General features: G+C 39.1%; 1 protein-coding gene across 1 annotated transcript in view; it reads right to left on the reverse strand.

The window, feature by feature from the left end:
• Positions 1-1,440: 1,440 nt before the first annotated feature.
• Positions 1,441-16,952, reverse strand: part of GALNT5 (polypeptide N-acetylgalactosaminyltransferase 5) — an 81,499-nt gene continuing 65,987 nt past the window's right edge. The window contains exons 8-10 of the mRNA XM_043991333.1: positions 15,297-15,377; positions 13,022-13,183; positions 1,441-3,298 (exon numbers count right to left, since the gene is read on the reverse strand). Of these exons, the coding sequence (XP_043847268.1) occupies positions 3,158-3,298; positions 13,022-13,183; positions 15,297-15,377 (384 nt within the window). The 3' untranslated portion in view covers positions 1,441-3,157. The remainder of the gene's footprint in view (positions 3,299-13,021; positions 13,184-15,296; positions 15,378-16,952) is intronic.

Consider the following 16,952-nt stretch of genomic DNA (forward strand, 5'->3'; position numbering starts at 1 on the left):
TACAACATTCCCAACATGGACTTCAATATATCTTTGTATGATAAATATGTTAAGGTGAAGTCTAATGACTAAATGGGAGAAAATCCCTTTGTGCAAAATATCCAAACATCTCAAGTTGGTTTTCCGGCTGGTTCCACTATCAGAATTTAAGTCCTTCTGAGAATGAAGTTGAATGTTCTTTGAGAAGTCTGCTTTTGGCTATGAAGTAAAGTACTACAGGCTGAAACAACAATAATAGCTTGAAACATTTCACAGTTGACTTGAGGTGGCCCAGAGACATTGGGCACCCAGGCAGCATGTTCAGTTTGGTCAGTAACTTGGTCATTCTTTTGGTGACTGGCATGTATTTTTTTCATATGGCTTTGTGTTTTGAGATGAATTGCCTTATCTTTCATCCCTTGTCTGTGATTTCATTCTCAATGTCAATTACTTGAACAAAGTGTTCCATGAAGTACTGAGGAAAGCTAACTTCCCCGTCCATCCTTTCAGAGAACTGTACTGCTATTTTAAACTGCTATTTTAAAAAGTGAGACAGATCTAAAAATGCTACTTTTACTATCAATTCAGCTTGCATGGGAGTTCTACCATCTGAAGCCAGAGCCATAACTAGGGATTTTTGTGCCCTGGACAAATGCTGCAAGGGTGAGCAAAAGGGATATGGCAAAGAGGATGGAGAGGTAAAGGGCAGGGAAGCACACTACAAAATATTTTCTGGTAGCTTACTATTTCAACTAATTAGGCGGAAAGCTCTTTTGTTTCTATGATACTAATAGATTGTAAGTGGTATTTACTTCTTATAAATTCTGTGCTCTGGGGGTATAGCTCAATTGCCCCATCCCAGTTATGTTTGAACAAAGCAATGGCAAAGCCTAAAAGTCTAAACACAGCCTTGTTTTCCCCATACCTCCTAAAATTTCTGTAAATTTTGTAAAAATTCTTATATGATAATTTATAGTATAGTAGCACCTTGTTCTGTAATCATCCCATGGAGTCATTATGTACAGATTACTGGATCTGGTTCTATCAACTAATTTTTTGACAACGGCCTTTCTGAGCCTTAGTTTCATTATCAGTAAAACAGAAAGGCTGACTCTTTTTCTGTGATCACAGAGGTGTGTAATTTAAGATTCTAAATGTGGATTCTAATGTGTTCCCCCAGTTTGGGGGAAACTGACTAAAAATCACTGATAAAACGAGTTTAGGTTTTTAAGGGTTTATTGGAAAATAGAAAGAAAAAGATTGAGAACAGAATTCTAACAGCCTGGCATTCCTATCTTTCCTCAAATCTCCTGTGAAGTCCTCTGCCCCCCACCACCATCAAGTCCGGAAGCCAAAAGGCCAGCGCTCTCTGCGCAGGCTCCCTTTCCTCCTTCCTGTCTCCTCCCAGACCATAGGAGGCTCCTCCAGTTGATTGGCTGGTAGACTTGATAGACAGCACCCATGAGCAAGCGTCATTTCCTGACGCCAAGGAAAAGCCACAATGCCTCTGAGGCATTTTCCTCATGGTGGAGCTCTCCACAGCAAGTCTCCAGTAGGTGGCGTCATTCCAATCATTACAGAGGGTAGAGGGAATAGATGTTTGGGGCAAAGAGAATGTATAAACACATATTAGGGGGTACAAGAATAATGTACATATTCTAGCTCTCTCTCTCTTTAACAGTGTTAGAAATAGACTATGTGTCACTATGTCCATAGGGGACATAATTTAGCCTATAATTATGGTGAGTTGTTCTACAGTGGAGTTTTATTCTATACAATAGTGTCTATTTAACTGTCAAGGCACAGTTGGGTTGTCTAAGATCTGTATGTTTTATCCTGATTTTAAAAGTTTTTCTATTCCTGTAGATCTTGATTTTGCATCAAAAGTGCATTAGTACTTTTTTGTACTCCATACCAAATACAGGAATACATGAAAAGTTCAGAGGCTCAATTTTGAACAAATAAGTTTTTCATGTGTTATTAGCACTATTAAAATCTCCTGAGCATATGTTTTGCTTCTATCACCCATAGACTCATATGATGTTTCTCTTTGTCTGTTTCCTGAGCGATGATTAACTCATTTTCTTCTGTCTTATTCCCTTTACTCCATATACATTATGGATTTTAAGGAGTCCATTATTCTTCACTCCTCTGTGTGTGTTTGAATCATATTAGATTTACAGTTTCAGAGAAATTTTCAAGATTTGGGGGAAGAGTTTTATTTTTATTTTTGGTAAAAGGACCTTTTTCTTCTAGTATTCTATTTTCTGTTTCCTTTATTTCAGGTCTCTTCACACTGCCTACCTTGGTCCCACACTATATTTTGATTATTATGCCTGAATTTCTTATTTTTAAAATGTGTTGTTATCCAATGTGGAATCATAGTCCTGGAAGTGGAAGGTTCTTTTAAATGTTACATTGGTGTGCTTTAATTCTTATTGTGAGATCTTTAGTTCTTTTAGATCAATATTAGCTAAAAGAGTTATGAACATGGCCAAAGATGTTCAAGTGAAATTTGAAGAGCAAAGAGAAGTGGGAAGTCATGCCAAGCCAGAGGTTACTTAAACATTTGAAGATCTCTTCTTCACCCCTAAATTTTTTTCATAGACTCATGGTCTAAGAAAGAATCATGCAAAGATAACCAGTCCACTTGCTTTCACACAATACTACCCTTAAAGCATCCCATACTAAGAATAACGTCTGAGGTCATACCAGCCTGAGAAACTCAGGCAATAAAGCAACTTTTTGTTTGAGATAAGAAAGGCAGTCAGAAGTAAAGACTAGGCCATTATTGACAATCTTTGGTTACTACCATAGGCATCAAGTAACTTTTCATAGTACCATGGATTTCTTCCACAATTATTTCTGGGATTAAATCTAATTATGTGCCTATCTTAATGAAGTTTGTGGAGGGAGATGATGAAGTTCTAGCACATCTGAGTGAGAAAAGCAAATTCAGTGTTGCCAAATGCTGAAGCAGGGCCCCAGTCCAAAGTTGGAAAACAGTCCCCTGAGTTACATGACATCATCTTAATGTAGGTGTAGACTTTCTTCCTCAAGTGCCATTGGTGTTGAAATCACCACTGAATAATGTGGCATTATTTTAAATCCTTCTCCCAATGTTTAATGACCCTTACTAGATGAGAATATCGTGGTTTGGCTCTGATTATCTTCCTCTTCAAGCTACATAGTATTCTTCAAATTTCCATTTCTGATATGGATTCATAGAATCACAGGCAGTCACCTTCAGGGTCTTTCCAGAAGGGCTTGCCTCTAAGCACCTCAGCTGCTTCCAGTGTTCAAGAATAATGTGATCCATCTAAAGAGAAAGAAGATATGGGAATAAACCATTGAATTAATTTCAGCAGTCAACATTTACAAGGAACAGGAACAAGCAATGAAAACAACAAATAATGAATTTTATTATTCCTTAGTATTTCCTCTGAAAACTGTTCATGTGATAAATGGATAGTCTTTACAAAATATTTTAGCAGGCTATGAAGTTTCTCTCTATCTTGGATCTAAGCTAGCAAAACTCTGTTGTGTTATATGAGAAGGAAAAGAGCAATCCTTTGGTGGTGTGAATAGTAGTTAGCTTCTTCAAAGGAAATAATTATAAATGAGGTGCCCTCTAGAGAAAATATGGCAAGATTCATTAGTTGATGGCAACAAAATAAAAGAGAAGCTGTTAATTTTTTTTTTGGTGAGGCAATTGGGGTTAAGTGACTTGCCCAGGGTCACACAGCTACTAAGTATTAAGTGTCTGAGGCTGGATTTGAACTCAGGTCCTCCTGAATTCAGGGCTGGTGCTCTAACCACTGGGCCACCTAGCTGCCCCAAAGCTGTTAAGTTTTCAAGTAAACCCATGCATTAGGATTCTATTTATAAAATGTTAAAGTAGATGAAGTATGGTATAGTGGGAGGTACCGTAGTCATAGAATGAGAGAACCTGGGTTCGGATCTCACCTCTAGCACTATCTATGTGATCTTGTACAAATCACTTAACCCCTTTGGGCCTCAGCTTCTGTCCACATCTGTAAAATGATGGGCTTGGACTAAATAGTATCTGAGGACCCTTCAAGCTCCATGACTATTGTCCTAGAAGTATTTGAAATAATATATTTTTATTGCAATCTCTGCCAATTTAAATGTTGATATCCTCATAAGGCAGATCCAATAGGACAGAAGTTTATATTATCATTTAATATCTACTGAACTCTTTCTTCAAATAGGTAGGTGCCCTACTTAGCCCTTGCCTATGAGTTTATGCTCTTCAGACTATAAGTTTCTCTCAATTACCCATGATAATTGCAAGTGAAATCCAAAGGTGCTCCTATTTGTTTTTTGTTTGTTTGTTTGTTTTTTTGGTGAGGCAATTGGGGTTAAGTGACTTCCCCAGAGTCACACAGCTAGCAAGTGTTAAGTGTCTGAGGTCGGATTTGAACTCAGGTACTCCTGAATCCAGGGCTGGTGCTCTATCCACTGTGCCACCTAGCTGCCCCCTATTTGGTTTGAAAATGCCTTAAGATATTTTATTCAGATTTACCTTCTTAATTATGCCTTTTAGAGATAATACAGTTCGTATTATCTGAGTATATACTGGCTGGAGGTGGGTGGGAAAGAAGTGGTGTAGGAATATATTCATTGATGTATGAGGAAGTTAGTCTATGGTATAATGATATAAAACTAAATCCTCATGAACAGTCCAGATTGAATGTCCCATATGTTAATATTAAAAAATCGATTGCCTAAGTATTCCTTACTTTACCACCATTCAACTTATGGACAATCCATGTATACATTCAGTATGGGAGGAAAGCCTGAGCACAGAGCCCTAATGTCTTCTATGGAGATGAGTTCAACTTTTCTTTTGAAATTCACAACACAATGACCTAGAGAGATATCTTCTTTATGCTACCTTAGAGTAGTGCTTTCTCTTATACTGTGTAACAGAGTTACTAAGTTAGCAGTGCCCAGGACCTTGTAGCCCAATAGAGTCCTGCCCCTAGACGTCAGTGATAACAACTGCGTTTTTGGCATTTCTATTTGGAACTGAGAAAAAAAGATATATATACAATATATTAGAAATATATGTATATATATATATATACATATATTTTAGAAATAGTTGTAAATGATCATTAAGTACAAGTACAATAGTACTATACTTTAGGCTAATCGTGTTTTAAAATGGGGCTTTAGGGCCTGGCCTGGAAATTGAAGCAGTTTGATAGAAAAAGGCAGTATATGTAGTGTGCTACTGGAAATAAGGTAGACTTGGGTTCTCAGATACTTCCCAATTGTATGATCCTGGACAAGGGAAAGAAGATCTTTGGGACTGTTTTCTCCTCTGGAAAATGAGGAAGCTGGACTCTATGATCTCTGCTCCTGTTCTAAATCAATGATCCTATCATCACAACCAACATTTATGGTCAATGACCTTTTTTTTTTTTTTTTTTTTTTTTTTTGGTGAGGCAATGAGGGTTAAGTGACTTGCCCAGGGTCACACAGCTAGTAAGTGTCAAGTGTCTGAGGCTGGATTTGAACTGAGGTCCTTTCGAATCCAGGGCCGGTGCTTTATCCACTGTGCCACCTAGCTGCCCCTTGTTAATGACCTTTATTTATTTATTTTTTATTTTTTTTGGGGGGGGGCAGTGGGGGTTAAATGACTTGCCAAGGGTCACACAGCTAGCAAGTGTCAAGTGTCCGAGGCCGGATTTGAACCCAGGTATTCCTAAATCCAAGACCGGTGCTTTATCCACTGTGCCACCTAGTTCCCCGTGGTTAATGATCTTTTAAAAATAATGTGCCAGCATTATGACTCCTTTCCTTCTGATGTGAAAGTGGAGGGGAGGGAACTGCTGCTCATGGTCTCACTTTTAGGATTACTTGGCTTGCTAAAGATCATACCATATCTCACTGGGTGAACTCATACTATCACTTTCAGTCTCTGAGTTTTTGGTGGATTGCTTGCTTTCTCTCATTCAGCTCAGTTTTACTGTATCAGCCACCAAAGCCTAACTCTGTTCTAGTTCCTGGTTAGTTTTACTGGAATTTGGCCTGGGGTTTTCAGTCTGCAAAATTATTTCCTTGATTTAATCTTCATGTTAGCAGTGTGTGTGTGTGTGTGTGTGTGTGTGTGTGTGTGTCTGCGCTCGCGTGCGCGTTTGGGGGGGGGGTTGGCAGGGGGACTGTTAGTTCTTTGGGGTCATGACAACCCTTTAGTGTGCTGTTAATATAGGTCGATTTTAAGTAAAAATGAGACTAGAGGATGACATTTGCCAAATGTTTAGATAATTATAAGAACTTTAAAAAATGTAAATGTTGTGTTGCCACTATTAAAAACATTTCCAAGTTTTTCTAAGAATGAGAAATCTCCTGTTCATACGTCAAGATACCACATTTTACATGTTATCAGAACAATAACTAGAATAGGGTAAGAGGGCTTTGCCTCAGGCCTGTTAAATTTAGAGGATACAAATATTTAACACATGGACTCCAGGAGCTAGAAACACTCACTTAATAACTAGGAGCTGAATACCTAGCTGGTAAAAAAAAATGCAATTAGTTAAAATAGGAAGCTACTAAAACATGCACATTTTTAATAATGACCACCTGTGAAATATGAGAGAAACTAACTGTTGTTCCTGCTCAAGCCATAACAACTTTTGTTAAGTTCATGTAATGAATTGAAAAGATGATGTAAAGGCCAATTAGTACTGCTTGCCTCAGGCACCAAAACTGATAGTTATAGTCCTGACGCATATATTCATCTCATAGCCCTACATCTTAGAGTAAAAGTGATGTTATTTGGAATTCTATTACAGACTACAACACTGTTGTAGAACACACTGTATCTTTATTAACGGTACAGCATACAAGCTAAAGCAAGAAGAAAGTTAGGTGCCAAGATATAGAAAAAGTGAGTTTATTGACATATTCATGCTACTATCATGTGGGCTTTTCAGGAATATTTTTAGGTAAAAAAGAGTCTTCAGATTAAAAAAAAAAGATTGGGAGTCACCTGTCTTTTTAAAAGAGTCCCCCAATCCATCAGTCTAGTAACTATATCATAAAAAAGAAATGGGGTAGCTATGTGACGCAGTGGATAAAGCACCGGCCCTGGATTCAGGAGGACCTGAGTTCAAATCCGGCCTCAGACCCTTGAGTTGTACTAGCTGTGTGACCTTGGGCAAGTCACTTAACCCTAATTGCCCAGCAAAAAAAAAAAAAAGAAAGAAAAGAGAAAGAAAAGAAATGAGGTTAGTTTGACATGACTTGTTCTTGATGAAGCCATCTTGGTGATCACCAATTCCATTTCTAAATGATCACAAATACTTTTTTTTTTTTTTTTAGTGAGGCAATTGGGGTTGAGTGACTTGCCCAGGGTCACACAGCTAGTAAGTGTTAAGGGTCTGAGGCCGGATTTGAACTCAGGTAGGTACTCCTGACTCCAAGGCCAGTGCTCTATCCACTGAGCCATCTAGCTGCCCCAATCACAAATACTTTTAATAATATTTGAGAATTTTACCAGGATTTGAAGTCAAAAGTATTGACTTGTGAGAACTCTGCCCTATTTCCTTTTGTGAAAACTAGGCATTTGTCCATCTTTTGTCCTGTGGCTCCTCTCATGTTTTCTATGTTCCTTCAGATGGCAGACAACATTCCCACCTGCAAGTCCTTTCAGTATCTTGGGAGGTAGCTACTTTGGTCCATGTGGCTTTAACTCACTGAAGAAAGCTACTTGCTGTTTTCTTAGTCTCTCCACACTTAACTTGGGTTTCAACTACCTGTTAGAGTTTTTATTTTTTGCTTTTTTGCTTCTAAGCCTCCCCATCCAAAGACCATTCCCCTTAACAAAGAGAAATAAAACAAGTTAAATAATTCTGTCTTCTTTCAGTTATCCTATTCTCCCTCAGAAGTAGTCATATACTTAGCACAGCATCTGGCATGTAGTGGGTGATTAATAAATGTTTACTGATTGATTGACCGGTTGATATTCTTCTTTTCATCTTCTTCTTGGCCCAAACATAACTTTTAAAAGTTGTAGGATCATAGATTTATAGATGGGAGCAATTGTAAAGGCAATCTAGTACACTTCTTCGTTTTACAGATAAGGAAACTGAAGGCTAAACAGATTAAATGACTTGCCCAGGGTCATACACGTGTCTGTGGGCAGATCCTTTCAGTTTGATTCCTTAAGGAAGAGGGTTCCCTTCTTTTCAGGAGTCAGTATGGTACAAGGGATACAATACAAATTCTGAGGGCCTGGGTTCAAATTGTACCTCTGACATTTGATACCTGTGTGACCTTGAGTGAGTCACTTAACTTCCATTTAGAATAGATTGCTTCTGATATGCCTTTTGAATGTGGCATGCTATTCCATAGCCATATTCCAATCATGAAGCCCATTCTAACACTCAAATTCCTATAGAGCTGCATTTATTTCCTTGCATTAGGATGTTTAATTCACCTCACATATTGTACAATTAAATTCATTGGCATATAGACATCATAGGTCAGGGGGTTTATTGCTGGCTATAGGTTTTGTTAGTGGCTGTCTTCTTTGATATTGTCTCATAAATTAGTGGTTCTATCTACTGATATTATTATTCCTATATTCTACCTGCTATCCTTTGCAGAATCTAACTTGGAAAATACAGGCAGTTTTCTTCTTTTTCACTTTTTTAGTCTAAATACTTCCTATTCACAAGACCCAAGACAAATTTTTAACTCTGTTAACTATCCTTCACCTCTTGGTCAAGAATTAAGTATTCCTATATTTTAAGTTCTAATCCAGAAATGTTCCAGACATCAGCTTCCCCAACTTTTCACTTCCCAAATTCACCTTTCTCTTATGAATCCCCTTCTTTTAATAGGAAGCAATGATGAACATGCCATCTATACTTCTAAAATATTCAGTTTCATGCTCAGAATAATTCTTGGTACCTTCTGGCATTATCATTCATCCCCACATGAATCACCAGAAGTGGGTAGTGCTTGTCAGTTTTGACAAGTCTTGGGAGGTTCTCCATCATATTCTGGATACATCGCCCAAATACAGTAGATCTCTCAATTTGTTTTTGTCAGATTAACCAGTATGTAATTTTACACTCCTCAGAAAGGAGTCACCAGCCACTACTATAATTGTTTTTCAGTTTGACCATTAAAAGATCACCTCTCTCCTTACAGCTCTCATGAATCCACATCATTTTTTAGACAATAAGAAGCTGCCCCAGAGGGTATTATTTCCTCCTTTTTGGGGAAAAAACCCTCATAAATATTACTTGGTTCCAAGCATTTAGTAGCCTTTCTCCCCCTGTTCCTTCATATCACATTATCCCATCCTTAGCCTCCTGACACAGATGAAAATACTTTTCTGCTTCTTCAGCTCCTGTTATCATCTTTGCTTTCCCTTGAAGCATTTCCTTTATTTTTTTCCAGGAGACTTTTATTTTCTCAGTTTACTTCAAGAAGGGAAGGGCATCTTCCATCCCTTTTACCTCCTTCTTCAGAAGAGAGACCTATCTGCACTTTGTGCAAACTATCTATTATTTGGCACAGGTTAAAAGCAAACATACCACAATATCTAAAGGTCATTGCAAAATTCCCTTTACATTGTATGCCTGCTGGAAGTGAGATCATTAGTTTCCTGAAATTCTTGCTGGTAGCTCTCATTGATAACTTATGGCAAACTAAGCATTTGTCCTACCTCTTTGCTATGTTGGGGCTCCTGTGGGGCTTTATGTATTTATAGTGGATTTCCAACCTTTTCTGGCTATATGTTTCATGACCATGGTTTCCTCTGACCAGCAGAGGCTTGAGGTTACACAGCTAGCAAATTGCAGAGTTGGACCTTTAATCTGGGTTCCTACTTATTCTTGTCCTTTCTCCATTAGATTGGGGATTCTTAAACTCTTTTTGTATCATGGACCTCTGGCATTCTGATGAAACCTATAGATCCCTTTTCAGGAGAATGTTTTAAATGTGGAAAATAAAATGCATGAGATTACAAAGGAAATCACTTAGAGTTAAAATAGAGATGTGATTTTTTTCATTCCAAGGTCACAGACTCCCTGAAATCTATCTATGGACCACCCTTTAAGTGGTCTAATGACCCTATGTTAAGAACCTCTGCTTTAGATAGTCTCTTTTTCTTCATCAGGGAATTTAGACAAAAGATTTGAAAACAGAAAAGTTGTGCTTGTGCAAAAGGGGACTTTGAAAAGGGTAGGTGCCTTAAGATGCCTATCCCTATTTGAAGGTATCCTAAGTCATATGTTCCCTATTCCCTTAGGCTGCCAAAAGTTAAATCTATTTCCAAATAACTTTTACTACTCTCCTGTGACGGTCCTTGAAATCCTTGCCATTTACATACATACATATATATACATACATATACATATATACATATATACATATATATATATATATATATATAATTTTTTTTTGCAGGGCAATGAAGGTCAAGTGACTTGCCCAGGGTCACACAGCCAGTGAATCTGTCAAGTGTCTGAGACCCAACCCGAACTCAAGTCCTACTGAATCCAGGGCTGGTGTCCCATCCACTGTGCCACCTAGCTCCCCCGTTTATATCATTTTTTAATAGGCCTTCTGGAGACATATACCTTTGGGGGGGTACAATGAGAGTTAAATGACTTTCCCAGTGTGGTAAAAATTATTTGTGGTAAAGATTAATATTGCCATTTTTAGCTGACTCATTTGGGAGGGGCCACACCTGGCCCACCCCAAGGTTAAGTATGCTACTGAGGTCAGAAGGAGAACTCACCATAGGCAACTTTTGAAGGACCTCCCCTTTTTGGGGAGGAAAGATTGAATGCTCCCTGAAGGGAGGCAGAGGGTTCTTCCAGAATGCTAGCCTTCTTCCTGAACGCTAGCATCTGGCAGTCTCTTCTTTTCCCCTTGCGGTGGTGGTGGTGTGAGTGCTCTGTCTCAGGTGGCTGGTTTTTTTCCCCAGTGGTCCCGGTTTGGTGAATTAATTACTGAAAACCCTAAATTCCTTTGAACTAGCTTAATTGGAAACAGCCTGAGGATTGAATAGGTTAAGTTTAGAGTTAAGAGTATTTAGCTGTATTTCTATTTTCCTATTTCCTTATCCTTGATTTTTATTAGTTTCACCTTTGTTGTTTAATTAATTCCCAAGTAATAAAATCTGATCCTTTTGTGAATTAAGCTTAGAGGCTCCTTTCTTATTGGCCTGGGAGAAATATCTAAAAAGGGCAGTTCAGAGGGGAGGGTGAACCTAAAAGGTCCCTCATATTTCCAGGACCCCAATATTATGGCGAGTCACTCAAATAACGTTCTGTATATCAAATTTTGGCCCTCACACCAGGGTCACACAACTAATACGTTTCAAGTGTCTGAGGTTAGATTCAAACTCAGGTCTTCCTGAATCCAGGGCCAGTGCTTTATCCACTGTGCTACTTACCTGTCCAGACATATACATTTTTATTTAAATCATTATATTACTCATATAAACCAAACAATTTTGAATACCCACTATTTTTATAACACTCTTCTAGCTCAAATTACCGAGTTTACACATCAGCAGGGATTACTTTGTCCGATTAACTCCATAAAACTGTCACCCTCACATAGAGTAGGATCTTAAGTGAGAAGACCTCCCATCTTCCCCTTTATACCATCCTATCAGCCTAGGATAAGACTCTTTATCCTTTTCCCTATTTTATGCCTCATGCTTCACTCCTTCCATTCCATGTCCTATTTCCTCACAGCCCTTCTTAGTTCAAAGTGAGAAGGATGGTGATGGATAAACCACAGGAAATAATGGCTAATAATGAACTAGCCACAAGAAATAATCCCAAATAGTGTGGAGGATGGCATGATATAATAGATAGAACACCGGACTGGAAATCCAAAGACCCAGATTCTAATTCTGGCTTTGCCATTAACAAGCTGTCTGATTGACTATCTAGAGCTTTGGTTTCTCAGTTTCTCTCTGGGGCTCAGTTTCCTCATCTGTAAAATGAGAGGGTTGAATTAGATGATCCTTAAGGTCCCATACACCTCTGAAATTCTACATATGATGATTTTTGACATGAAGGAAATCAAGAATAAATTTGCTCAGCTATAGTATGGTATCCCAGTAGATAGCTGGAAGATTTCGTGAATAGAATGGATGCTTGGCAAGGGCATCAGAAGGAGTGGATGAGTACCAAAGACATATTTTTCCAATTTGAATGTTTTCTCTAGAGCTGGCCCCTTGTCTTCTCTGTCTTCAAGAAGGCCTTATACCCAGGGGAAAGAGATGGCTGCTTACAAATGTGATTTTAGGAACATGAGGAAATCTCTTCCCTTCATACACACCCTGCTCCCCCCAAGCAAGAGTCTTGAAATTCCATCACTGAGCATTATTTCTTTGATTTATAGCTTTGTCCACTATTACAGTGCAATTACTTTTAGAACAAGCAATACTTGAAACCTAATCGGATATTTATACTTACACTTAATGTGCATGTGTATATCTGATACGTCTCAGTAAGAGAAGGGTGGGGAGAGAGCATGAGAACTAGGTAAGAATGAGGATAGCAAGGGGTACCCAAGAGGATGATGGTCAACCCCATTTACTTCCTAATTTAGTGTAGAGCAGGTCCCTGAGTATCTTAGATTATCCAAACATTGCCTCTAAGAGGTCATCTTGGAAGAGGTGAAGCCTCCATTCCAGCCTATCAGCCCCAATATCAGTGTTGTTATTGACCAAGAGAAACAGCTATTGGAAACAAAGATGATCACAGCAGTGTGACTGATGGCACCTATCTGCAGCTGGAATAATGGGTTTTCTCTGGAGAAGCACAGGAAGAGGGGGTAGAAAGGACTAAGGCAACCATTAAAAATGTATACATTTGCCTCTCTCCATCAATCTTTATGGAGCTTCCATTATTACCAAGCAAATGCAAAACACATGATTTAGGAGGCTCAAAATAGAGATTTTATGCTTGGTTTAAGTGAAAGCTGAACAAGTTGTTTTTTTTTTTTTAATAGACATAAGCATTCTACTTACCTGTTCAGGATGAAGGACTCCCATCAATTTATGTAACCATTTTAGCTTTTTGTTTCTGTTATCACACGGGTACAGGCTCAGGTCTCCTACAATAGGGACAGGTGCTAAGCACCTGTCTCCATGTTTAATAAGTTTCAACCAAGTGTAGTTGAACTGTTGGGACTGTGGGAATAATTAGTAGATTACTATCAACAATAATCATGATCACCAGAAAGTTTGTTTTGTTCCCCTACCCACTCCTCAGTACAACTAGTTCCTACTTGCACATGGGTACCATAAAGGCATGTCCTGTTAAATGTTTATACCATCACATGAAATTTCCCAATGCCTGAATTTTTCCCCAGCCTCACCCTCATATGTACCAAACATTCTAATGACTATATAGCAGGTGTTAGGTAGCTAGCAGTACCAGTTTAAAGAAGTATAGTCCTGGGAGAGAGGCTCATCTTTTCAATTCTGATTGTATGTTTTACCTGACACTTGCCTGTCCAAATGACTAGGACTCTGGCTTATGCAAATTGGCAGAGCTAGGCAGGGATGTATTTACATGCTCTAGACTCTGACTGTTCCAGAAGTGCTTTCCAGTTCTAGCAGCTTATGGCTGTAAAGTAGGCCAGTGACATTCTTCCTCCCCTTTACCAGCTGTTACCAAAGTTTTCATTTCTTTTCTGTATGCCCCAAAGGCTTCAATAAGGGAACTGACTATCTCTACATATTGTGTGGTGTGAGAAAGAAGAGGAACTATCTAGTAAGGCTATAGGTTAGTGGTAAAAGGGCATTTTGTTCTGATCTTCATGGACAGAAAGAAAGGGAGTTTTGGATGATGTGCTAGTCTAACATATTCTTGGGATTTCCATGATCCATCACACTCTGGAATTTGTTGCTGCCAGAATATAGCAGAGGGGTTATTTAGTTCACCAATAATGGCCTTGGGTATAGGTCAAACATGATTGCTTTGCAAAACTTCCCGCCTCTACTTTGATAAGCAACAGCTGATTGCAAACTGCTTTCTTTGGTTTCTTATTCCTGCTCTTCCCCTCTCAGAACATCCTCCCAACCCACTCCCTCCCCACTCCCACAAATACCCAATTACAAGAACAACCTGCTTTAAGAGAAAGTCACAAGAGGACTCCAATTAGAGAAGAGAAGTTATAACCCAAGGCGCTTCTTCCCCAGATGCCATGAGGAGCAACCTGTGGTAGGGTCAGGATCTTCATTTTGAGAAATGGGAATAGGTTGAGCCTTACATAGTAATTTTTAACATCAAGGCAAGTGTCATAAACCCAGAGCGAATGTCTCAAATTGCACCCTCACTTGATTGGGGAGCAAAAGGAGTCAGAATTCCTTTGGGATACCTACGAAAGTCTGCTGCTTGGGAAGTGGCCACTAGGGAGGGTGAGACAGGAAAGTAGCTCACCCAAACCATCTGGTAGCCACTTATTTTAACTAGTTTATTTTGCTAATTCAGTGCTACACTCATTTGTTTCTCTTGAAGGACAGTTGTTAGTTCCTTCTAAATTGGATGCTCTCAAGAAAAGCTCCAACATCCTGCCTTAGTCTTTGCTCTGGGCATAGCTTATGATTGTGAAAATCTAAGTACTCCTAGATTTAAGTATGAGAGGGGACTCTATTGGAAAATACCAATAATTTAGTCTGGTAATCTTGTATTGGGAAATAATTTTCTTATTGTTGGAGCCAAAAAAGCCTAACAACCTCATTTCATCCATGTTCCTTCTTCCCATTTCTACCAGTGGATTAAGGGTAATTCTAGTTTAATCCTGGTTAGCTGATCATCCTGCTTATTTAGTAACATAAAACATAATTATTGTTAGAGTCATCTAGCATGCTGTGTTGGGGACAGGAAAAAGAGGCCATTCAAAGTTCTTACCCAGAATCAAGAGAGTCCCTGACCTTTCTTCAACTATCTTTCATTTGGCAGAGTTTGTAATAGGGGATCCCCATCATGATTCAGGGTCTGGGATTTCCTTAATATTCCTAAGACAAGGGCATGTAGGGAGTCAGAATCCTCTATACTGCCTCCTGACCCCTCACTCTGTGCGTCAATGATTGGGACATGGGGTTTTCTCAGCTCTTAGGGAGTCTACTTGTGACCTGGAGATGTGGTCAAAATGGCTTTGAACTTTTGACACTAGTCACAGGCTTAGTGTACAGACACCACTAAAAGCCAAAGATTCATTTCTCTAAATGAGTGTAAGGCCACAGTCTTAACCCATCAGTCCCAGTAAGCATTATAGAAAATCCCATTACAACGTACCTTGCTACTACCATCACACTCTTCCAGAACAGCTGTAGTGTTCTCAAGAGAAATGCATTTGCCCAAGGCTATGTTAATTATCTGGAAAAACAAAACTTAACTGTGAATTTAGAAAAATCAGCCAGAAGTAGAGCATAGATATGTGAGTCCACAAGAAAACACCTGGAGTATAACCTTGCACTGAGGCCAACAGGTAGCCAAGTGAATTGTTTAGTGCTATATGTTTTGACTGAGCAGAGCAGTAATATAATCTGGCCAAAGTACAGCTGCAATCTGTCAACTTAAGCTTGGTTATTCAGCCCCAGAGCATACAAACAGAAGTTTTAAATTAACCCTTGCCTGAGATATGGAAGAGAGCATGGGCAGAAGGCAGGGTGGAAAATGTCTTTTTCCAACTACAATTCCTCTGCTGCATATGTTAAAAGTCCTGACACAGACTTATAATTTTCACCAAACTGATAGTTACATGTTTGAGAACAAGGTTCCCTAACTGATCTCTCCATATTATTTGACTTGCCAGGGTTCTAATTCATAGCTGAATTTGTTCCTTTAACTGGCTAGCAAAAGACAGAGGATTCCAAGTCAGGCTCTTTCTAATGTCTCGAGTTAGATAAAATTATTTAAGCAAGGGTCATGCAAGCTAATACAGAGTCAGGGCCCTGAGTCACCTCCTTGGCAGGTCTTTACCTTGAGAACAGATTTAAAGAGATCAGAGATGAGGCAGGTCATCATTTAAGGCAGAAAGAGTTAGTCTCCTTTGTTCTCTCCGTAGCTAAACATCCCAGGGTAACACTGATAGGAAGTTAGGTTGATAGGGCAACTTGGACACAAAGGCACTTAAGGGGAAGAGTGTAGAGTTTGGGTATTTCCTCCAATATCTAGTAGCTGTGTGACATTGGGCGAGTCACTCAAATTTGGGAAACAATTAGATTCTTGATCCCAAGCTGTTTTAGCTGGAGGTTAGTTTTCTTAAATTGACTTAGAATTTTGCAGGTCAGCTTGCAACCCTAGCATGGAGGTCCTGATACGGACCTAGTATAGTGCTTAAGTTAAGTTAAGTTAAGCTCTACATTGAGAGAAGGTGCACTGCCCAGGTAGAGGAAGTGTCAGCTATTAGGAGGAATATACAGAGAGTGTCAAGGCTGGGAATGCCAAGGCTGAAGAGACTCTTCTCTATAGGACAATCAATTCTCTTTCCTTTGTAGCCTGAAGACTATTGTATCCCAAACCTTGACCTGATTTGTTCTGCTCCCACCAGATTCTAGTTGTTTCCCTTCTCACTATTCACTACTAGGTGGTACATTGGATAAGGTCCTGGAATTGAAAGATGGGAACACCTGACGTAAAATCCTGCCTCTCTTAACTAGTTGAGTGAGTCAGTTGACTTATTTCAGCCTTAATTTCTTCATCTGTAAATTGAAGAGGCTGGACTTGATGGACTCTACTTAACTTATTTTCTGAATTGTTCCATCTCCTCATCTGAAGCCTTGACCACCTTGGGATGACGGTTTGTTTCCTGGAGCCTGTTTTCTTAATGGGGGAGTCCTTGGTTGGGACTAAAATTTCTTGAGGGACCCTAGATATGCTCACTGAGTCTTTGGATCACTCATGCAGCAACCTTGACCCATTACAGAATGAAGATTTTATCTGAGAGGT

This window comes from Dromiciops gliroides, chromosome 3, assembly GCF_019393635.1.
Source record: "Dromiciops gliroides isolate mDroGli1 chromosome 3, mDroGli1.pri, whole genome shotgun sequence".
Taxonomy (NCBI): Eukaryota; Metazoa; Chordata; class Mammalia; order Microbiotheria; family Microbiotheriidae; genus Dromiciops; species Dromiciops gliroides.